The sequence below is a fragment of the Chinchilla lanigera genome, unplaced genomic scaffold (genome assembly GCF_000276665.1).
Source record: "Chinchilla lanigera isolate Chin_1 unplaced genomic scaffold, ChiLan1.0 scaffold00023, whole genome shotgun sequence".
NCBI lineage: Eukaryota > Metazoa > Chordata > Mammalia > Rodentia > Chinchillidae > Chinchilla > Chinchilla lanigera.
This window is the reverse complement of record NW_004955424.1, coordinates 2,608,332-2,632,559: the sequence shown is the minus strand read 5'-3', so window position 1 is coordinate 2,632,559 and position 24,228 is coordinate 2,608,332. Positions and strand designations below refer to the sequence as shown.

At 43.0% G+C, this 24,228-nt stretch overlaps 1 protein-coding gene across 1 annotated transcript in view; it reads left to right on the top strand.

The window, feature by feature from the left end:
- The window catches only part of Dnah6 (dynein, axonemal, heavy chain 6), a 213,410-nt gene that overhangs the window by 156,183 nt on the left and 32,999 nt on the right, over nucleotides 1-24,228 (top strand). The window contains exons 55-63 of the mRNA XM_005385447.2: nucleotides 1,026-1,229; nucleotides 1,926-2,051; nucleotides 6,439-6,603; nucleotides 8,392-8,459; nucleotides 10,757-10,937; nucleotides 13,534-13,713; nucleotides 17,976-18,209; nucleotides 23,086-23,221; nucleotides 23,590-23,759. Coding sequence (XP_005385504.1) covers nucleotides 1,026-1,229; nucleotides 1,926-2,051; nucleotides 6,439-6,603; nucleotides 8,392-8,459; nucleotides 10,757-10,937; nucleotides 13,534-13,713; nucleotides 17,976-18,209; nucleotides 23,086-23,221; nucleotides 23,590-23,759 — 1,464 coding nt within the window. The remainder of the gene's footprint in view (nucleotides 1-1,025; nucleotides 1,230-1,925; nucleotides 2,052-6,438; nucleotides 6,604-8,391; nucleotides 8,460-10,756; nucleotides 10,938-13,533; nucleotides 13,714-17,975; nucleotides 18,210-23,085; nucleotides 23,222-23,589; nucleotides 23,760-24,228) is intronic.

The following is a 24,228-nucleotide window of genomic DNA, read 5'->3' as shown; positions in this document are numbered from 1 at the left end:
GAAGCTGCCGGATACAGGGTGAATCTGTGGTTTCTTCGGGTTTTATCTTTCTTTTTTTTTGTATTTTAAAAAATAAAAGAAGGAAAACATATTAACACACAGACATCCATTTACAAAACAGCGTAAGAACAATACAAACAAAACAAAGTGACAGACAAAGTTGTAAGAAATTAACCATGGTTGTTGTATTCCGTATTGATATCTTCAAAGTGGTTTCTCAGGAAAACAAATAGAGACATGCAAGATGAATCAAACAAGTAATCATTAACGGTTCCTTTCTGTAGAGCAATAGAAGACAGTAGTACAACTATGTCAGCTATCCTGTACATACATACGGGTTTTATCTTTCTAAAAACTAAAACCTCTCATTTGTCAGAAAATAGAAGTTCCATCTTCATACCATTTCCAGGAAACTAAATTACTGGGGAGGATTTCAAAGTCGCTTTTAGGAAATGTTTTCCTACAGAACCGTTTGCTCTCCTCTTCAGGTATAAAACCTGGCACCAGACTCATCTAAACCCACAGGCGCTCAGGGGTCACCCGGTGCCATGTTGCTCCCTGGGGCCAGTGGTGGCTTTGGGATAGACAGTGTTTTGTTGGGCACTACTCATTGATGCCCCTCCCCTCCCACTGCCAGGCCTCCATACACCAATTGCCGGTGGCAGCCTCTGTCACTGTGACAACCCCAGACTTCCCCACATGCTTCCAGACTCTCCAACGAGGAGCAACACACACCCGGTTGAAAATCACTGTGACAAGCTAGTCTTTTAACAGGAAAGAAAACTGAGGTGTAGACAGGGAGGGTGACCTGCTCCAAGTCATAGCTGCTGGTACAGCCCTAGCACCGTGTCTCCTGACTGTGAGTGCACTTCTGTGTCCCTTGCTCGGATGCCAGGATGCCCGAGGAGACTGGTGGGGCCCGGCTCTTCCAGCCACTGGCTTCCTCCTGCCCAACATATTTTGCAAGCACCTTCATTCCCTAAGTGTTCCTGAGTCTCTGTACACAAATTCTGCTTCTTGTACAGCTTATAGAGTGTTGGATCGAGTACTGCCAGCAACTGGGGGTCCCCATCGACCCTTCCTTCAGTCTCATCAACATTCTCGGAGACCCCTATGAAATACGACAGTGGAACACAGACGGGCTGCCCCGGGACATGATCTCAACAGAAAACGGCATTCTGGTTACTCAGGGGAGACGGTGGCCTTTGATGATCGATCCCCAAGACCAGGTGTGTAACAAATGCTTCTGATAAACAGCAGCAATTAGCTCTGCTCAGTATTGACCTCTTAATAACTGCAAAAGTGGACTTTAACGTACTTGTAAGATCATGGAGATTTAGACTCAGGAGATTAGAAGCTTTCTAGTCTGAGTCCCTCATTGTGTGGATATAGCAAGGAAGAAGGGACATGTTTACATGCTGTCCATGCTTGATTTTGACTGGTTTTGTTTGGGGGTTGACTATTAGTTTTTCCTTTTCTATAGTGGAAGAAATTCATTCCAATATAGTCCTCATTCCTAAAGGGTCTAGGAATCAGAATGAAGTCAAGGTCTGACAGAAACAAGTGCAAACCTGCCTGGAATTTGCCGAATCACATTGCCTGGTTCCTTAAATCCGCAGATCAGATTGTATGAAACAGGGATTGGCAAAGGGAGCCCTCTGCCAGCCAGGGAGACAAACCTCAATACCCGAAGTGTGGATTTTTCCCTCGGTGACTTTTTGCTGCATCGATTGTAAATTTCAACCAAATGAAGTATGCCAGACACCGAGCTTAAGAGATGTTTTTACTGAAGAGAGATTTTATTTTGTCTGTCTCCATTCTGTTTGTACATTAAACAGAATGTCTGAACTTTTTCTAAAACTTTCACTTCCTACTCCTTTAATATACTTTAAGGCAAATGCCCCGCTCTGTGATCTCTCATACAGGCAAACCGTTGGATAAGGAACAAGGAAAGCAAAAGTGGCTTAAAGATCATTAAGCTGACAGATCGTAATTTCTTGCGAACACTTGAAAATTCCGTCCGACTTGGTTTACCTGTCTTACTGGAAGAGGTTTGCTTTTCATTTTCTCTTCTTGTGTTAGTTCTTAACTTTCAGATCATGACTAGACAGACATGACCTATGTCATGCTAAAAACATAGTCAACTCCATTTTCAGATTAAACCAGCTGTTTTGCTTCTTAAATAGTACATTCTCATATGGGGAGGAATCTGTTAATTAAACAAACTTTTCCCTTTCTGAATTGTTCTGTCAAGAGGAATAGCCTCTGCTACCAGACACCACTCACTCGCAGGGACAACTGTGGGCCTTAAAGTTTAGAAAATTCAAAATAGAAGTGCGCGCATGATGTAAATCCATAAAACATTCCTGCTGGTATAAATATTATTTTCTTCTGGGGCATAAGGTCAAAGTTAGATCAAGCGATGACTGATAAGAATTGACTTGTGTTTACACGTCAGACCCAGAAAGTTAAATACGCATGGTTTTTCTTACGGGAGAAACCTAAAATATAAATAAATGAGTAGAGCAAAAGAGCATGGTAGTTCTTTGCAGGGCTGTGCTCTGCTTTGATCACCTATTTTTTTTTTTTTTTTTTTTTACTGTGTGTTTAGCAGATTATGAAGATCAGCGTTGATTCACACCTAAATGCAAAGGAATTGGACTTGATAGCAGCAAATGATACAAATGTTTGTTTTTAAAATCTCTATGTCAAATCTGACTATAGGTGCCCTGTTTTAACTTTAATGAACACAGAACACTTTACAGTTTAATGGGCAGAGAGTTAATAATTTTAGCTGATTTACAACAATGTTACATAAGTGTGAAATATTAGTGTTCCCAGTTACACAATATCTCTTAACCTTCTCAAGTGTAATCCTAGGGTTTGGTTTGGTTTGGTTTGGTTTGGTTTGGTTTGGTTTGGTTTTTGAGACAGGGTCTTACTATGTAGTCCAGACTGGCTTTGAACTGTGTAGCCCAGGCTGGCCTCGAACTCAACTGCAATCCTCCTGCCTCAGCCTTGCAAGTGCTGAGATTACTGGCGTGCACCACCATGCCAAGCTTATCCTGGGAATCTTGCCTGTTAACACAGCCCTTCTCTCAGTGTAGCGGTGCTTCACATTACATTGAATGCTGCGGTTCCAGCATTTTGTAAAACAGACAAATGATGAGTAATGGTATATGGCAGACTACCATCTACCACCTCAAAAAACTGCTTATGGAGTGTCAGACTTGGAGATTTGAGTATTGAGTGATTTTACTTCAAAAAGAATGCTACAACTTAATGTGTTTTTTCTTTCTCATGTTTTTACTAAAGAAAATTAATAAACTGTATTTTAATTAAAATTTAAAAAAAGGAAACAAGAAGGCTGATATTTGGAAATGAAGAAAGGGAATTAGGGGAAGGGGAAACCCAGGAGAACAGAATCAAAGGATCAGAGATCAAGATATGCTATAAACATGTACCAGTTCTCCAAAGCGAACATAACTGTTATGCATTGAAGACACACACTAACTGTAAAAAGAAAAAGTTTTTTAAAGAATGAACTTGTACTATAACATGAGCTAAGATTAACCATATCAACAGGAGTGAAAATTGGATAAGGGAACTGGAGGGTTTTTTTTTTAAATAGAAACAAGCTGTAATATGTGCATGTAATCATTTACAACGGTGACTGCAAACTCCATGTACTGCAAACACATGTACTATTACAATAAAATTTTAAAGATAAAAAAATCCCCAGATGAAAAAATAAAAAGAATGACCTTGTGCTTAAGAAGAGTCAGAGGGGCATTACTGGGTCTCCATGTTCCTTTCTTAAGAAATCACTCCAAGAATGGGCTTTCTGCCCATTGTCTCCTTGATCAAGAAATATATGAAAACAAATTACAAACAGTACTGATGTGCTTCCTGTCCTCAATAGCTTGCAGTCTAGCTGGGACAGAGACAGTAAATCAAAAAAGAAAGGAGAAAGGAAAGGAGGAAGAGCTCTTGTGATGAGGGCTTTGAAGGAATAAGTAGGGTGCAGAGAGGGCCGGTAAGGGGGCAGAAGGGAGCCTGACTTAGCCGGGTGGCTACAGGAGCTGCAGTGAAGCTGTGACCTCTGTGGTCGGTTTCCCCATGGAAGAAGCCCTCAAGAAAGACTTCCCAGGCGAAGGGAACCGCATGTGCAAAAGCCATGGGCAATGCACGTACTGCAAACATGTACTAATAACATTTTTTAAAGCCCTGAGCACAGAAGCCGTTGGTTAATGACTGTCTTTATTTCACTCATTTACCACTCTATTTTTATAAGAGGAGAAAGTGAGCAAAAGCATGAACTGTGAGCCATGGAATCATGCCTAAAAATGTCTCTGCTTCAGCAGAAATGACCAGTGGGCAGCTTAGGTACAGCTCTTGCGTGGTGACTAGGAATCGTAATTACTCTGTTAGCATGCAGTAGCATTTGCTGAGTGTTCACTACATCCCAAGCTCGGCTCTCAGTATTTTAACCCATGAAGCTTCACTTCAGCTTTACAAGGTAGTCACTATTATTATCCCTTTTTTTCTGTTAAGGAAAATGAGGCATAAACATGCTCCAACTATCTGAGCAGCCTTGCTGGCCAGGAAAATCCACAGCGTGTGCCATATTCCTCACACAGATCCCAGAGAGCACAAGGGGCCCAAGTGCAGCCGAGCTTTGGCTTTGACCAAATGGAAGGTGCTGGAATGGACCCCAGGGGCTCCCTTCAGGCCCTGAAGCCATAGGAGAGGGGTCTCCAAAGATCTCCGGCACTGTTATGTCAGCCCTAAGTTGGACTCTCAGGCCCAAGTTACTGTGTGAAACAAGAGGTCCCGAGGGGCTCTCCTCTTTCATGGTAGTTGGCAGAGGTCTTCGGTACTGTCCACATCCCGCAGATGGGTGGAGAGCCTTTGAACTGTAGCAGAGTCTTCTTGGGAATCAGGACCCCATCCAGGAACAGGATGCTCTGGCTGGGCCTTGCCTGCAACTGGGGACTTGGGGTCATTAGCATCACCTACCTAGTTGACCTCTACACTGGCCAGGGTGGTGTCCAGAGTTCAACTCCATGTGAAACCAGTTTAGTCTACCTCAGCCAGCATTTAGTAATGAACTAGAGCTTGAAAAATAAAATTATATCGTGGATAAGATATGGGGTCTGCAAGCAGTAATGTATCAAATATCGGGTTAAATAACCCTTAGTTATTGCAGGCTGATCAGGCTGGCAATCTCCCAAGCAAGTGGACGGTGAAGGCTTAAATAAATGAGACAGTGGAAATGATTTCAGGGCTCCAGTTGGGACTAACTCTCTTACAGCTTCAGTATTCTCTGAGTTTAGCCAAAGACTTTTCTGGGCAGCCCATATTTATTTGGTTTACAAACAAGGGAGGGGGAATACTGAAGAAAACGCAGGAATCTGGGCAGGACTTGGGAATCCCTTTAAAGACTTCTCCAAGTAATATAGTATGTTAATTTAGGAGAACTATGTTGTCTCCAGAAAGGCCTTAACAGCAGGAGTGAGATGCCTGCAGCTGCAGTCTCTTGTAGTTAGTTGGGGTGGCAGACAAGGTGCCTAAGCTTCAGACAGCTCACAAGTAAACATGGAAAACCAATTGGTTAATATTAAAATCCAGCTCAGAGCCAGTTGGTAGTGGTCTCCAACAGTAATGCATACCCAAACTTTAGCCAACAGTTATACTGGCTTTGAGGGAATAAAAACGTAACTGTTGTACAGAATAGGGGCCCACAAACTTTTTCTGTCATGAGTTGTGTAGTAAGCATCTTAGTTTTTGCAGTCCTCATACAGTTTTGATTTGGGAGCTTTTTGTTTGATTGGGTGGTTGGTTGGTTGGTTGGTTGGTTGGTTTGAAGGGGCTGCTGGTAATTGAACTCAGGACCTCATGCTTGCCAGGCAGGTGCTGTACCACTGAGCTAAATCCCTAGCCCTTTGTTTGTTTTTATAGTCATTTAAAATGGTAAAAACTGTTCTTAGTTCAAAAGTCACACAAACACAAGCCATAGAGGCCCACATTTGCTGTAGGCATCGTGAATATAGGATGTAGTTTGCCAACCCCTGACAGAATAAAGTGAACATATTTCATTTGTCTGGGGATTGCTGAGATGTTCGTCACCCTAGAGTGACTTAATAGAACCAGCCTCTTTCCTGGGTTGCTGTCATGGGCACAAACAGTGTATCAGACTAGGCTAAAAGACTTCTCAGCCTCCAGGAGCTTTTATTTCCTCAGACTATGGATGAAAGAATCACTGGAAAACATACACATTAGTGTGAGAACATTAATAAACATAAGATCACTGAAAAAATGCTCAAGGTAAATTTTAAGGCCCTTTAAGAAATTGTGACAAGTGGATGTCATCCATTTTAATTATTGGTTTTCTGTTTTTGTTGTTTTGCATTATGCTGCTTTGTTTCCATTTTTAAGCTCAAGGAGACCCTGGATCCAGCTCTAGAACCCGTTCTTTTGAAGCAAATTTTCATCAGCGGTGGACGAGTACTCATTCACCTCGGAGACTCAGACATTGATTACGACAAAAACTTCAGGTTCTATATGACAACCAAAATGTCAAATCCCCACTACCTGCCTGAGGTACGGGCTGCCACTCTGGAATTCTCAGCCTCACGGGATTACTATGTGCGATGAGTCTCTAAAGTTTGGTGGGGTCCCGCTGGAAGGAACAGCTAACAGGCTCTTCAAATCCCTCTTTCCTCTGTAACTTCTCTTCCCAAGGTTCTCCTCTGGCTTCATTCTGAGTCCCGGTCCCGATTCTGATTCCAGTCGCCTTGTCCTTACTGATAGCTGGGACTCAAGCCACTGTTCACCGCTCAACCCCGAGGCTGATCCCAGCCCCGGGTGTCCCTGGTCTCCCTGCTGGTCCACCCTCTCCCTTCTAATCATTCTCCCTCCTACAGCAAAGACTATTCTTTGTCCCTGTGTTTTGACTGATAAATGAATCTGGGTTTAATTGAGAGTCTGTGGCACTGGGGCCCCATGGCATACACCCCCAAATAGAATAGTCACCTACTTGAAAACTCTGGTGACTGACAACCTTCGGGAATCATGAGCCAGTGACTGCACTTAGAGACCAAAGGAGGGGGCTGGCAGCATCTTGCCCTTTTCCTCCTGCTCTTGGACTCTGAGGGAAGTCACGTGAGCCCTACTCCCACGTACACCCCTGAGCCAGCACAGGGCTCAGAAGATCTCCTGTTCCCAAGCTGCAGAGCGGAAGGCAGTACTGCGGAGGCAGAGGCAGCTGTGACCGCTCTCTCTGCAACACAGGCTCCGCCCCTCTGTGGGCGGGAGACCGCAGCTGTAGACACATCTGCGGGGCTTCTCAGGGCAAGGCCCCCTCTTCAAAAACTCCTTGCATACATCACTCCAAATGGTGTCACTTTTACTTTAGATACTGAATTTCTCATGGCCACCTGTCTTCCTTGGATTGTGTTCAGGTTGAATGAAATCGACACCCTTCTTGACTAATTGTGCAAACGTCATTAAAATCCTGTGTGGGGTTTTCCTTGTCAGACCTCAAGGAGCTTAATTACCCAGCCACTGCCAGGGCTCCTGTCAGAGCTTAGAAAGCAACTAGTATGCCAGCCCACAGTCCTTGATTTGGCCTTCATTTAACTTTAGAGAGAGCACTGCACCAAGCCTCATAACTACGACCAGGTGTAAACTGTTCCATCGTCATGATCCTCAAGTCAGTCAACTCGGGGATAAAGCCAACACCAGGGATTTGTACACAAAATGCTCTTAAACTTATTGGGTTCTGCTACTGATTTATTCACGTAATGTCAGAATAGTATGATGGTGTAGTAACGATTTTCCATGTAAAATTTATGATGAGATTAAATATGTATTCAAATATGTATTGCCAATAATAGCTCCTTTTTAACAAAGACATGCTATCTCCAAGTCACTGCAACTTAATTACCCGAAGTGATTTTTATTGCCTCGTTCAGTCCTCGCAATTATCCTCTGAATTGTTACTATTATTATCCCAATTTTTAAATCTCAGGAACTAAACTTCAGCACACTGAATGGCTTGTCAAACATCAGACCACCACTAAAGGCTGCGCTGGGATCCCAGCCCAAGGTGTTGATTCTGATGTACTGTTTCAAACCCTTTTCTGGGTCATCTTTTCTTAAAACATCTTGAAGCGTGCTGCAACTGTGGGGGTTGAGGAGCAAGGCTGTCATTCATCTAGGCAGGGAAACCGGTATCACAAAGTCACATTCCGCCCACCGTGTGTGGGGGTGGGGTGGGTGTACGCACAGTAGGACTTGAGCTGGATACGCCTGGGTAGTGACAAGCTGTGTTCTCATAAAGAAAGCACTCACTGTTTTTAACCAGCCTGCCCTGTGCTTCCCTTCCAGGTGTGCATTAAAGTCACCATCATCAACTTCACTGTAACCAAGTCAGGTCTGGAAGATCAGTTGTTAAGGTAAAAAAAAAGGAGCGTGGGAAGCAGGGGAGGTCACGGTTTCTTAATATTTTAGTTTAGACATTTGGATGAAGAAAGACTTCCATGGATAAAAGCATTCAAGTGACTCAATCCAAAAGGTAAGGGTAAATGGCCCAAGGCTTCGCTGATGTCACCATTGCGTGCTGTCACGGTTGGGCCCATGGTCTTCTCAGGGAGGAGCTCAGGGACATACCCTGAATTCCCACCGGCCGTGTGGGCCAGGCTGGCGGTCAGTCTGCTTCCCTCACCGGATTTCCCAGCTCAGCAAGCGGGGGGCTCCTAGGAGCTCACTGCTCCCTGCCAGTGAGGAAAGCGGCCCCTCCGGTGTCCTTTCTGCCGTTTCACTGGTCTCCAGGTGTTGTTTACTGTACTTACTTGTGCCTGAGTTTATCCACCTCACAAACATAAATATCCTCCCTCAGTATATTCTGTACATGACTAAATTCCCATTTCTCAAAAAAAAAAAAAAATGGTCATGAATTGTTAATAATAACCATCAGAATTAGCCAAAAAGTTCAGGAGGTAAAACTTTTAATATTTATTAAAATAATAATGTTGGTTAAAACTAATGATATATACTCAATATACAGTCATACATGACTTAAAGCTAAGGAGATACATTCTGAGAACCGTCACCAGGAAATTTCTTTGTGTGAAAAATCACACAGTGTAGTTACAAAAAGACAGCTACGTCGCCATGATAATCTTGAAGGACCACTGTCACATATGCAGTTGATCTGTGACTGTATTTAACTAACAGACATGAACACATGCATACGTGAACATATGTCTGTAAGTGTCCATTAACTCTAAAAGAAAATATCATTTGGACCCATTTTCGAAAAATATACCTTGGGCTAGAGACATAGCTCAGTGGTAGAGCACTGGAAAAAAAAAAAAAAAAACTACATAGCTAGAAAGAGGAGAGATGTATATACATACATATATAGAGATGTGTACACATACATCTCTTACATATATGTATGTTCACACCAAGATTATCCAGACTCACACTTGCTATCACTAAAGCGTTTATGATTTATTTTCCTCGTTTCTTTTAGGAATTATTGGCTGCTAACTTGTTTAACTCCCACTAGGTTAACTTCTTTCCAATTAAGGGCTGTTTCAACACACTTTGTAGCTGTATTCTAAAGGCACGGCTGAAAATTTCGCATGCCAGTTGATTCCTGTAAGAGCTACGCTTGGCTGTGTCACCGAGGTGCCACACTGCCTGGGACGAGAAGTGCCCTGCGGAGAGCCAGGGCGATGCTGTGATCAGCCAGGAAGGGCAGCGTCTCCCTGCTCTCTCCGCACTGCATAGGGGAGCTCACCGCCTGCAGCCGATGGGAGGCGCTGCTCGGTCACCCGTGCGGTGAGGTCAGCTCTTTCAGTGCCCCGCCCCACTCCACCAAGCTCGGGGCAGGCAGCGCCAATGGCGCTCTAATGTTCTTTGGATTGCCTCCAGTATCCTCTAGAACACCACAGTGCACCTCCCTGCCTCCGGAGGCTGCCAGCCACAACCCCGCAGTCCTTCTGTGGCTGCACAAGCCCTCTCTTCAGCTTTGAGGAACCCTTTTAAGCCACCCAGACCACCTTCTTTTCTTCTCCTCTGCCTTCCTTTCTACTTCCAGAAACTCTAACCCATCCACAGCTTTCTCAGCAATCTTTCTTGATTCCTAACTTCCCTCATTTGGTTTGTGCTACTGTCCAGCTGTTTCCTGAGCTCACCTTTATCATAAAAATTCTCTGAACGCCTCTCTTCTGAAAAGGTTGTGTATGCAATTTAATATAAGATGGTGGTTTCTTATAGCCTCATAACAATTTTAAGGTGTCTGAATTCGGCGAGTGCATAACAAGTAAATGATGAAGTGTTGTGTAAGGCAGTACCTCGTAGTGTATGGGAGAGCTCTGGAGCCAGCTGAGCCGAGCACAAGCCTAGCTCTGTTTCTCCTGCCTGTGCCTCCTCAGGAGTGACCCAGGACTGGGGTAGAACCACAGCACCCATTCCACAGAAGCCTTTAAAGAATTAAAAAAATAATCCACGCAAAACTCCTAGCAGGGGGCGCGGTACAGGTGAGGATAGTAAGATGAGCTCCTGCAAACAGAAGGCTGGGAGCAAATGGGCAAAGGACAGCAGCAAGAAGCTTAGGTTCACATCCTTAGAGTCACCCTGACTTAGACCCACTCAGAAGCTGTTCCATGAGCAAAGAGCCGACATGGAAGAATTGTAGGGCACTGACAAAGAGAGAACACGGGTGTGTCACCTTTGGTTCTAGTGACGTGGTGAGGCTTGAAAGACCAGAGCTGGAAGAACAAAGAATTCAGCTCATCGTGAGGATCAACAGTGATAAAAACCAGTTGAAAGCCATCGAGGAGAAAATCCTGAGAATGCTCTTTACATCTGAAGGAAATATTTTGGACAACGAAGAACTCATCGACACACTCCAGGAGTCAAAGGCAAGTGAAATATTTTTAGTGTTATAGAAAGTGCATTATTTCAAAAGTTATGGCTACAGCCTTTGAGGGTCCTGCAAGGGTTTGAAAGCGAGGAGGGTCGCCATAGGCCCCCAGGGGCTCACACAGGCAGAGTGCCTGGCTGCCAGACCTCCTCACCAACAGAGAAACTAGACAACGGCTCCTCTGTCTTCTCTGCATGTTTAAATAAAGCATGTAACATAGAGGGCTGGGTCAGGGCAGAAGTTGAAAGGAAAGAGCACACTTATAAAATTACATTAATGCCGCCTTTCACAGGAGGCCTCCCTGGTATTCCCAGCTGAATGACTCTCTTCCTCCTGGCTGCTCTCATGCCTTATCCAGACCTCTATTACAGCACTTGTCGCTGTTTACCTTGTCTCACAGTTACCCAATTACCTGTCTCGGCTCTTCTATGAGGTGGGTAAGTTCTGTGCCGTGGGAATCCAGGAGTAGCTCATCTTGACACTCCTTCTCCAAGGGTTAAACATGATGGTTATACACAGTTGGTGTTTAATAGAAATGTGCTAATAGTATGATGAAATTTTACATTAAGTGTGTAACGCTATAGTGAACCATTTCTCAGATTTAAAGTATCATTTAAGAAGTATAGGGGAAAAGAGAAAAAGAAAACGAAAGGAAAAAAGAAGTGTAAGGGCTGGGACTCTAGCTCAGTAGCAGAACACTTGCCTAGCAAGCTTTGGGTCCTGAACTCAATGCCCCATGCCACAAGAAGTAGAAGGAACATACAAGGAACCTACAAGAATAATTCTTACCATTCATGAGAAACAAAATATTTATCCAAAAAAAATCCCTTTGACTTTACTAGACAAGGAGCACCTTATGACTTCCGGCTTTCACTGATGTCAAACGTGGTTTCCTCTGTACATCCTACAGTCTCCTAAGAACTTGATATTAAAACAACAGTAAACAGTAATTCTGGGTCTCACGTTCCCTTCCTCTCTCTTTTCCTCTTTGTGTCCATTGGTCTCTTTATCTTCCTTTCATCATTCTTCCTTGGATTTTTAATTTCTGGCAGTTACCCTTTGTTTTTATTTTTTACCAAAATTTTACATGCAGACCGTTTAAAGAATGAAAGGTTTCTCTAAGGCTTGTTATGACAAACAACATTCCTGCCTTATCAATACATACACACAACCATGACTCACTTTCATTTCACACATTAACTCTTGCCCATACCGCTAACACTCCTACATACACACACACCTCCCCGTTCCCAAGCCTCGCTCCCGCCAGTTATAAGCTGAGCATAGCTGAACAGTGTTCCCATTGCCAGAGGGTGAAGACCTGGCTGCGAGAACGTGGGAGCCTGAGCAGAGCAGGTGTCCAGGAATTCACCTAATTGCTCTGTTTCCGTGTAGCACCTCCGCCTGGCTTCCTCCCATCACATACACCCTTTCTTCCACTTTCTCCACAGGAGGAGTTCTGCATCTAGTAGGAAAAGGACAATCTCCTAGCTGAGTGGTGTGGAACAGAAAACTTGGAAGTCTTTCAACTGATTCTTATTTTAGGCTCCTCCCACTTTCAGCAGTGCCCGGTGCTGCTAATTCCTGTGCCTTTGATGGTGATTCTGTTTCATGAATTGGATGAGTTCCTGACTTTCCCCCTTTGCCAGCTTAGGAACCAATTTCATGGGTCTCTCCGTTATGATGACTCTTCTGTCTGCTCTCCAGCTCCCAACACTTTACTGCTATTTCTTGGCCCATCCTCCCATCTTTGGGGATCTACACAATTTTTCAAACTCTATATTTATATTGGGAAGAACTGGTCTAGATAGAAGCCTGGTGGTCCCCAAGACTGTCCCTTCCACTGAGCAAATTCTGAGCAGCCAGTTCCCATAATGATTTTTCGTGATCCTGCCCTAAATTCTGTGACTTTTACGGACAAAGCATCTCCCCACCTAAGGACATGCACAGCTGAAGAACAGCAGGCAGGTGGGTGGGTAAGAGGGGCAGACAGCAATAAAAAGATACAGAGAGGGGAATGTTGGAAAGCCCCAGAGCCATAAGCCCAAATCACAAAAAGCCAGAAGAATATCAGATCTTAAAAATGGCTCCAGTTCACATAGGTTTAGAGCTTCACAAACATCAGCTTGGGAATGCTAGGTCAGGAACAGAAGTGTTACTCATCCTTGTTACTCAAGGTGGGATGGAGACCACTTCCAGCCTCTCTGTCCATGCTGGTGGGCATTTCCCTGGGTACTTCTCCTTTCATGTCTTTTCCATCATGCGTGCCCTGAACTGCTCACAAAGTTAGAAAGTGACTAAGGGTGCTGGGTCAGAGTTTTCTTCTCAGAAGTAACTCAGATTCGAGTGTCAGAGAAGCCCTGCTCCAATCTTTTCAGAGCTACTTAAATTGCCTCCTTCCCTTTGCCCCTTCCTCTCAATGAGTCAGATGGAAAGTCCCTACTACTGAGACTCTGTCATCACCTGTGGGGACCTTTACTATAATCACTAACTCATTCCATCCTTCCCAATTCCTAAACGTGACTGGATATCTCCCAAAATTCTCACTACTTTCCTGAAACACACCCTTAAGAACTTACTGTGTATTTATTCAGATCACTTCCGGTGCCATTAAAATCAGGCTGAAAGAAGCAGAGTCCACTGAGCAGATGATCAATGTCGCCCGTGAGAAGTATCGCCCAGTGGCCACTCAAGGCTCTGTTATGTACTTCGTCATCGCAAGCCTCTCGGAAATGGATCCTATGTATCAGTATTCATTAAAATATTTTAAACAGGTAAGTATGTTGTTGTTGCTGCTGCTGCTGCTGCTGTTGCTGTTGTTAGTGAAATTCATCTCTTCACTTCCATTTAAACCCCGCCTCAGAGAAGCCGTGAGTATGGTTACCAAGGAAAGCCCTCCAGGAGTTTGGGTGCAGACACATGGTTCACAGTCACCCACCACATCTCCTAAAGCTTCCTCACAGAGCTCTGTAGAGGAAGAGAAGAAAGCTGCTTTGCTTTTCCTTGGCTTCTTCAGCTACCTCACCTGCTTGCTGCTCCTCTTGCCTGCCTTTCTTTAGTTCTGAGTCTCAACTCAGCGCTGTTTCCTCAGTAGCAACCCATTTCCTTTTCACTGTTAGTATTTTCCATGTTGAGTCTCAGGTCTTGGACGGCACCAAGCTTAATCAAATCGGTGTGTAGCTGTTCGTTTTCTCCCCCAGAATGTTTCATACAGCAGCCTGCCCCTCCTTCCCTATCACCTTTGTTTGTTTTTTTTTTTGGTTTTTCTCCGGTACCGGAAACCGAACTCACGACCTTGCGCTTGCCAGGCAGGCGCTTTTGCCGCTGAGCTAAATCCCCAGCCCCTTCCCTATCACCTTTGATTCAGAGGAATCTCTTTCTTTTGTTCCTTTCCCATTTCCCTCTATGCTTGTGAGACTTTCTTGTTTTATTTTGGTCTCTCTACTTCGTCTTCTATCCACAGTTGAATTTCATGTGCTCTCTAGTGAACAGGATGTTTCACACCTCATCTTCTTTGTAGCAGCACTCCATTGTCTACCAAGAGCAAATTCCCTGTTACAAGCAAAATTTTCAAGATCATTACACAGCGGAATTTACCAAATATGCCTAGATCCCCCACTGTGACCTCCATTCATCTCCAGTTACTCTCAGGTGCCAATGGCCTCTCCCCTCCAACTCACCCCACACTCCTCCCTGGCAGAGTCTCCCCACCTACCAGTTCCTCCCCTCCTGGATATATTGCCCCTTTTATTAAAAAAAAAATTATGGTGTATATTCAAGGTATCAACATGTTAAGGAATACACATAGGTAGTAAAAAAAGAAGAGAGGTTAGTGTAATGAAGAAAAATGAAGCAAATTAGCATATCCATCTCCTCACATTATTTTTTGTATTATGGCAAAAGCAGTTAAAATCTACTCACTAACATGAGTTGCATATGCCATACAGCTTTATAACCTGGAGTCCTCATGTTGGGCATTAGATCTCTAGACTTGGGACCCCACATATCTACTGGGCTACTGTGTCTCCCCTCTCTCCAACTTCCTCCTCTAAGCCCTGCCTGCTCTCACCACGCATTTTGTCCCCTGTTCTGTGTGGAGTGATTTAATTTACTCTCATCTTTCTAATCCTCTATGTTCAAAATCATGACCCGAAGCAACAAAGGCCTGTCCATACACAAGTCCTAGCAGAAAGCGGTGGAGACCTGTAGAATACGTTCTTCTGTGTACAGCTTTGTACACAGCTCGCTCCCACACCTGGAAGCCAGGCCAGCCAAGGCCGTGTTTTCAAAACCATTCTGCTGACCTAGGGTTTTAAATGGAATTTCAGTCACTGCTCATGGACACTGTTTAGACTCGGTGGCCTAGACTTCAGAGCCACCTGCAGCCCATCCCTGTTCTATCTCCCCAGCCGTATCTTTCTCACCTTCTCTCTGCATCAGCCAATTGATCCATTTGCATTCCCTGGACCCACCGGATGCTTGTGTATATATGGCTCTCCCTCTGTTTAGAATGCCCTCCCTCCCAGCCTGAATGCCATCTTTTCCAGTAAAGCCTAATGCTGGAGCTGCACACACTAGGAAGTGATGAGGCCGGACATCGGAAATGGGTCACTCATGTGACTGGGCTGTTGACCACAGTGACTTCTCCATGTGACTTTGCCTTCTCACTTCCACAAAACTGGGTTCCAAAAAGCCATCTCCCCAAAGCCTATGTGCAAAGAAACTGAGGTGACAGCTGCAAGGCTTCTTCTGCCCTAGCCCTGAAGGCCGTGCAGTAGCATTTCTGCTGCAGTCTATGGGTCATCCAGGCCAAGGACAGCCACTTGGTAGAGGGAGGATCTAGACTTCACCTCTCAAAGGGAGGAGTCAGACAATGTCAGCACCTCTGATGACCTCATACTGCACTTACACCTTCTTGTCCAGGGCAGTTGGAATCTCCCCCCAGCTGCAGTCTGACCCCCCAGTGGGACTGAAGCCTCCCACATCCCAGTGTCCCCTGAGATGCTTAGCACCCCGCAGCACTTCCTGGGTGTTTTATGAGTGGTGTGACTATTTTATCTCCCCACAGCATCCTCAGAATTCTCGCTGAAAATGAAATAGGCAGGCAGTTTTTATGACACCAGACAAAGCTTAGTTTTCTTGTAAGGATCTTAAATAATATGACTGAGGCTGTAGCAGCAATTGGAGCTGCAGGGGAGACTAGAAATGAAAAATGTAGCGAAAGGAGGGTTGTGTTGCTCAGATATGGCTGGATTCTCTTCCAGTATATGTATTTGCTTTAGCAGCCTTTCAAATCCATCTTACTGGGGTCAAACCTCAGTGCCTATGGGCAAGGATTTGTGTCTTCATATCTCTCTTCCCTCCTTTAGGTGGCAGGGATAAAGCCAAGCAAAGCAAGAATCAGTAAATCCCTTAATGCCACCTAAATGACTGATAACACCTTTACTTATCCTGAGTGGTTTAGAATTCATGCTTGTCAAGGTTTTAAAATCTTCTTCAAGAAATAAAAGATGCTCCAAAACTCTCTTGGCCTGAGAGATAAAGGGGATATAAGATGAGTCATCAAAATCCAGAAGTTTTATGGTTTGGAAGGGAAACCAAAATCCCAAAACAGATTTGTAGATGACAACTCTGGCCAAGACATCCTCTACCAAACCCACCTGTCATTGCATTTCACGTGGAGTGCTTGGGGGTGTTTTGAGATTTGCTGTTTTATTTTGGCACTAAATGTATCACATCTTTTTCCCTGGGCTTTAACCTCTCTGCTTGTGGTCAAGGTGCTAAAGAAAGCTCAGTCCTCCTCAGAGTGTGTTCAAATAACCGCATTGCCCTCCGTTGACCAGATCTTCAGCAGAGTGAACCAGGACTTTCCCAATTCTCTACAATAATTGTGTGCTTCAAAAAAAAAAAATAATTATAATCCAAGCCTTTCTTATTTGGGGGAATGGAGACCAGCTAGGGGGGAGGAGGCAGACACCACCAGGCTTCTTTCCCATAGTGCTCCATCACCCTAGCAGAAGGGTGGGGAAAGAGAGGCCTGCACAATTGCAAAGCGATGTTCCCAGGGAGAAGTAAAGTTCCCAGCCCTGCTCTGCCTTCGTCCTCAGCTGGCTTCCAGTTTCCGGTCTGTTTGGATCTGTGTGATCCCCCTATAAGCAGCATATCTAGATTCCAGGAATTGGGCACCCGTTACCCCACCTCCCACCTCCGCCCCCTCAGGCTGTGGATCCTGGCACTGCAGCCAAATCTCCCCTAACCCCAGAGGAACTTCCCTGCGTTTTCCCCTGCAAGACCCCTGTAACAGATGACTTCCAGCCAGGCCCATGAGTTCAGGCTCTGCTTAACTTCCTCATGCAGGTAGGGGTCTTGAGAATGTGGGGGTCTTTCTTTCTCGCAGCCCAACGTTACCGCAAATGGGCAGAGCCACCTCTGACCCTCCCATGCCAAACCCCGCAAGGCCATCACCCCTGCTGTCTTCCCAGGGCCCTTGTAATGTGGGAGAACTTTAGGGGAGTCTGCTTTCACATTTTCCAGATAGTAAGTAGGGTAGAGGTCTGCTTTAAGATCTATTTCTGTTATATTTCAGGACAAATTCTAGCATATTTGTTCCATACCCTATCTTGGAAATGTGCTAAGAAAGGCACATGACCTCACTTTCCCCTTACAACTCTCACCCAAAACTGAATTTAATCAAATCTGAGTTAAGGCTGTTAAAAAAAAAAAAAAAAAAAAAAAAAAACTGGTCCTGCCAGCTTACCTCAACTTTCCAGTTTCCTGTCTCACATCAAGGTGATGCATTCTGAACATTGTCAAGGGTGTAGCAAGGGCCCATTATCTAAAAATGGGAAAGGAAAGAGAGTGCAGAAAATAAATGTCACATGTCAATTTGGGATGAATTCTAGATTTTTCCATATAACAGTATTCACTTCCTGTGCTGTTATTTGAATGGGGGGTGGGAAGGGAGAGGAGGTACAGGGACTTTCTTTCTTCATAGAGAGCAAATTAAAGCAGGGATATTGTCCTCTCTTTTGTACAGTTGTTCAATACAACAATTGAAACTTCTGTGAAGACAGATGATCTACAGCACCGCCTGCAAATACTGCTGGAACAAACCCTTCTAAATGCCTACGTCAATATATCCAGGGGACTTTTTGAACAACATAAACTCATCTACAGCTTTATGCTCTGTGTTGAGATCATGCGGCAGCAAGGGTCCCTAACCGAAGCCGAATGGAATTTCTTCCTTCGAGGTTCTGCAGGAATGGAAAAGGTACCTGCCCTACGTCTAGGTGGTGAATGACATTCCAGGCAGAGCCGATGCACACCTCCCGGGGCTCCATGGTGACAGAGGTGGCTGAAGGTTATGCGGTTGACTGTGAGGTCTGCTGAACAGGAAACTATTAGGATGCCCAGGCTGTAGCTTAGCTCTGCCTCCAGGTAGCTGTGTGACTTGGACACTTTACCTTTTATGCATCAGTGTCCTTGCCTGCAGAAACAGATGTTAGGGTAACCAGTGAGCTAGTAGATGCAAACTTGTTTTTAAAAGTTAACTGGATTACAAGTGGGAAGAGTTAAAATCCAATAAAATATGTACTTCACAGACATGGCAGTACTGTTTCTGAAATCCCAACCTCTCCTCCCTGGGGAGGTCTCTCATTAGAAATCTGGGGAGTACACAGTAACTCAGTTACCACCTCCTGCGATGCTGAAATACAAGCTATTCTCTAGTGCCCTTCTTCCTGTTCATCTCTTTCTCTAATAGTTCTAGGCCCTGAAATGTCCTGACCTACCCATGTACCACAAGCTTAGTATCTCACAGAGGTGAGTCCCCTACTCTTCCCAGCAGTTCTATCTCAGCTCCACCTGAAGCTCTTGGCTTGACCTCTACAAACCTGACATCTGCACCTGTTTGCCAGAATTGGAGCCTCAGATTATCAGTGGGAGGTTTGACTGGATGTTTTTATTTGACTTCTCATCCTGTTGTGCTCCCAAAACAAGCCAGGCAACACGTCTTCACCGGTTGCTCCCACCCATCTTGCATATAGGCATTCTTCTTAACCATTTCTCTTTTTTCAGTTTTTATTTTTATTAGTATATGTGTGCAGTACATAATGATGACATTCCTTGTGGGGAGTTGGTCTATGCACATAACATATCTTAATTTTTTTTCATTCCCTTCCACTCCCCTCCCTCTATCTCTTGGTCCCCTTCCCTTTTACAAAAGATATGTCTCCCTATTTCCCATTATCTATCTTTTATTTTGCTCTTTAATTATTTATGCTGTGAGTTTCTTATATAATAGAAACCATGCACTATTTAAGTTTGGGTGTCTGACTTATTTAATTGAACATTATGATCTTAAAGGTGCATTCATTTTCTTAGAGAAGACAAGTTTATCCTTCTTCATGGCAGAATAGTGCTCTACTGTGTGTAAACACCACATTTTCTTTACCCATTCATCTGTTGATGGACTTAGAGGCCACTTCCAAGATTTGGCTATTGTGAATTGTGCCACTATAAACATGGGTAATCCTTTCTCTCTGTCTCTTATCTTCACACGGTTCACAGGAACAGAGGATTTACTGTGTGTTTTATGCATATCAATTCATTCCTCTCACTATTCTTCTTAAGTTCCTAGTTATATCTCTGCATTCCAGATAAGAAAAGAAGGCCCAGGAAGTTTAAGTAACTCCTCAGGGCAGCCTTGTTAACAGCTCTTCTCACAGTGTCCTCATGTAAATGCAAGTTGACACTAATGCACAGCAGCGTGAACATCTTCTAAACACCCAGAGCCTATGTCCACTCCAGGACCAGCTGCTACTGTTCATGAGCAATGCAGCTTGAATAGAAGTTTAAAATATATTTTATATTCCATCAAACCCGGAACTTAAAATTATCCAGAAATCATCTTTGGAAACTTCTCAGAAGTTTTTATTAATTAAACTGTTTTTTCCTATGCCATGAGGAAATTCAAATAATTGTTGAATGAGTTTGCTTTTCTTAGAAATTCATTTGGGGATACTTTATTTTGCTATGTTATTTAGTTGCTTATTTTAACAGTAATAATGTCCATTTTTAACATAAATGCTACATGGTTTTTTACTACATTACAAGCTAAGTTCGATTTTTCTGGAATAATTTATGAAACCAATTTCCATGTATAAAACTTTTTCCATAGAAAAATGTGCACTGATTGTTGTTTAATAGTTGCTTAAAACTAGAGGGATAAGAATGTTTGTGACATGGTTTATGGATATTCTGAGCCCGTCATTAGGCTACTGTTTAGGGAAAAAAAGGATTCCTTTCAACATATTATTGCTCATTGGCAATGTGCCTTGTCCCTCAAGAGCTCTGACAGAGAGATCCCGTGAAATTGTTGTTTTTGTGCTTGCTAACAAAATCCACCCTGAAGCCTGTGGATCAAGGAGTCTTATTATTGAAGAAATGTATTTTATAAGGATCTGGCTGGCATAGACAGAGATTCTTCTGGTAGATGTGGGCAAAGGAAATTGAAACCTTCTGGAAAGAAGCCAATATCCTAGATACCATTAAGAACATTCATGATTCAAGAGAGGTCAAAATGTCAATATCAACAAGAGGTTGAAAGGAGTTTATTTCAGTCCCCATGGATGACTCTGAGAGGTTCAAGACCTCCATGGAGGAAGCAACCCTGGGTGTGGTGGAAACATCCAGAGAACTAGAAATCATGATTGATCCTGAAGATAATTAATGTCATGGCAGAACTTTAACAGCTGATGTATTGCTTCTTGCAGATGTGTAAAGAAAGTGGCTTCTTCAGACAAAGTCCACTCCCAGTGAAGATGCTGTAAAAATTGTGGAGTTGACAATAAGGGCTATAAAATATTAGCTGGTAAAGCAGAGGCAGGGTTTAGAGAACTAACTCCAATTTTGAAAAAAAGTTTGGTAGCACCCACCTCTAATCCCAGCATTTGGGAGGCTGTGAAGTTCAAGGCCACCCTGGGCTATATAGTAAGTGCAAGATCAGCCTGGACTACATATCAAGACCCTGTCTCAAAAAGCAGAAAAAGAAAAAAAGTTTTACCCTGGGTAAAATGTGGTCAAACAGCATCACATGCTATAGGAAAATCTTTGATGAAAGGAAGCATCAATAGGTACATCAAACTTGAAGAAACTGACTGCTGCAGCCACCTTGTCAGCCTGCTCAGGTGGCCCAAGGGAGATTTTCAAAGGTGAGGACCCAAGGTTAAAAACACATGTGCTCAAGACATCAGCAACAACAGCAGGCAGCATGGAGCAGAGCAGAGCACAGGTGCATAAGAGTGCAAGAGCCACCTGTGTCTTTATTGTATAGTTCTTATACAGGTTGTTATCTCATGTTTACATTCTTACATAGTGCCATAACCAGCACATGTGTGTCTACCTGTGCTAAATCATGGTTATATAACCATATGCCACTGTGCATCTGTGCTAGACAAGTGGGGTCACATCATCAGGTGTTCTTAGATGCCCCTGAGCTTTGCAGCAGTTTGAGTGGTTCCACACACACCCACTACCTTCAGCAGCACCACCCTAATCCATCAGCAACTATCAACACGGAGGCAAGACCCTCCCCCAGCCAAGAGATTACAATTCGGTGAAGGCTTAGATGATCCTAGCATTTTTAAGCAGCAAAGTATTTTGAGTGAAGGTATGTATATTAACTTTAGACACAATACTATTATATGTAATAGTATTTTAGACATAATACTACTACACACATAACAGACTATAAGTGTAATTTTATGCACTAGAAAACAAAAATTGTGACTTAATTTTTTGCAGTATTCACTTCATTGCAGTCATCTAGAATTGAACCTGACGTATTTCTAAAGCATGCCTGCGTATAGCTTCTTTGAGTTGTTTGTAGGAAAATGGATGCACCTTAAGACCATAGTGTTAAGTGAAATAAACTTAAAGGCTTAAATAAACACAGAGGCTTAAATATCACATGGTTTCTCTTATATGAGAAACCCAAAGTATAATTAAAGAGCAAAATAAAAGATAGATAATAGGAGATAGGGAGCTAGATCTTTTGCAAATGGGAAGGGGACCCAGAGATGGAGGAAAATAAAAGAAGAAGAAATGGGGTGAAAAAATAATCAGATTTGAAGACAACAATATGCAATATAACAACCATTGTTGAATTCCTATCATCTTATTTGGTGAAACTCTGTATTGTTTATAACTTTTTTTATTTTTTATTCTCTTTAATGGTTTGATTAATCTTCCATTCTTACACCTGGTAATCTGACTAACTTCGATGAAGATAAAACTATGTGATATAATGACCACTGTTAATCCCTATCATTTTGTTCTGAAGCCCTGTATCATTCTTATTGTTTTTGCTTTGTCTTGTTTTTGTCTATGTTGTTGGCATTTTGCTATTGTTCTTTTTTAATTCTCTTACTTTTAAAATAAAAAATGCAATTAAATTTTAAAAAATAATCAACATATGTTATGTACACGTATCAACTCCCCACAAGGAACTCATGATCATGATGTAGTATAAACACATATTAATAAAAATAAAAATAAAAATAATCTAAAATTGACTGCATTAATTGTTGCTCATATCTGTTAATATCCTCCAATCACTGGATTGTATACTTTATAGGGATGAGTTGCACGGTATGTGATTTGTGTCTATTTTTAAATGTTGCACAGAACTTCAGGCCTATACTCAGGAGCTTTTCAAAGAACTAGTTTTAGTCTAATCACAGTGTTTCTCTGCCTCTTTTAAAGCTATTCATTCACATGTAGGTGCTTCGTGGAACATTACCAGTTGGCATGGTAGTCTTCCTAGAAACTTCCAGGAATAGCTGCAGTAATGAGAGCTCTAGCAGCTGAAGAGCTATGATAACTTGACTTGGGACTGATGCTGAGAAAAAAAAAAATATATATATATATATCATAAGAATATTTATGGAGTGAGGGAACACTGGTGTGGGATGTTGGAGAAGACCCTAGAAGTCCTATCTCACTGCATCTTATTACTTATTCTAGTAAAATTGTTGTTTCTAGCATGCTGTTAGAGCTTGATTTTTTTTGCCTTAGACAAGAGGAAATTGTATTTTGTGATCATCTTTGTGAGTTATTATTCTTTTTTTTTTCCTGTGTTCTACTAGGAACGCCCTCCTAAGCCAGAAGCTCCCTGGTTATCTACTGCCATGTGGTTTGCATGCTGTGACTTGGAAGAATCCTTTCCAGTTTTTCAAAGACTTACAGAATACATATTGTTACACCCCATTTCCTTACGCTTAGGTAATATGACAGAAAATGCCTACTATAGGGGGATGCTAATCAGGCTCTTAAACAGCCTTTTTTTCCAGTTCTGGGGATTGAGCCCCAGGAAGCTCTAAGAAAGCACAAATTTACATCCCCAGCTCTTTTTATTTTGAGACAAGGTCTAGCTAAATTGCTCAGGCTGAGCTTGAACGTGTAATCTTACCTCAGCCTGATCTCATTTTAAATTCTTTGCTTTTTAATTAGGTTGGGGGTGATTAACATGTTTGCATTTGTAGTTAAAACCGATAGTAAATGTAGTTCTCTTTTAGATGACCACAATATATTTATTTAATATCAAAGTCAAAATATTCAAAGTAAAGAATCTTGTAAAACTGTGTTTCCAGGCTCTTTTGAGACCTCTATTAACCCACCAACCTGGGAGGGCTACCCTCACCCGAAACATGAGGAGCGTGCCAGGACACACGAGAAGGAGGCTGCGCACCAGGACTTTCAGATCTCAGAACTGAGTTCTTTCCAAAAGTTAATTCTTGTTAAATGTTGTAAAGAAGAAAAGGTAGGGTCTTTTTTTTTAATTAGAGAACTCTGTTATAATTATTTCTACTAAGCTCACCAACCAGTTGTGGTTCATAATTTATTTGAGACTTAACAATGGCCTTTAGGAGATGACTCTAAAAAAACAGAGACATTTACTCTTACTAGACCATAATGTTTTATACAGAGACTAATGAAAGAAAAATCTGGACAGCCATCTAGGGACATGATCATCCTTTCCCTGCTATGCACTGTTAAGGAATTTACACCAACTGTGTAAGTGGTACAGGAGCCTGTTGTAGGGTTTTAGTAGAGAATTAATCATAGCAGCAATGAGGAAGAGGCACTTGCAGGGTAAAAGATAGTAAACACCAGACCTATTTGAAAACTAGTGAGGCAGGCTATGTAGGAAATTGTGGCAGCCTAGACTAAGACAAAAGTAGTAGATGAGCGAGATGAAGGAGGATGTGATGAGGCACCTGGTGTGGCTC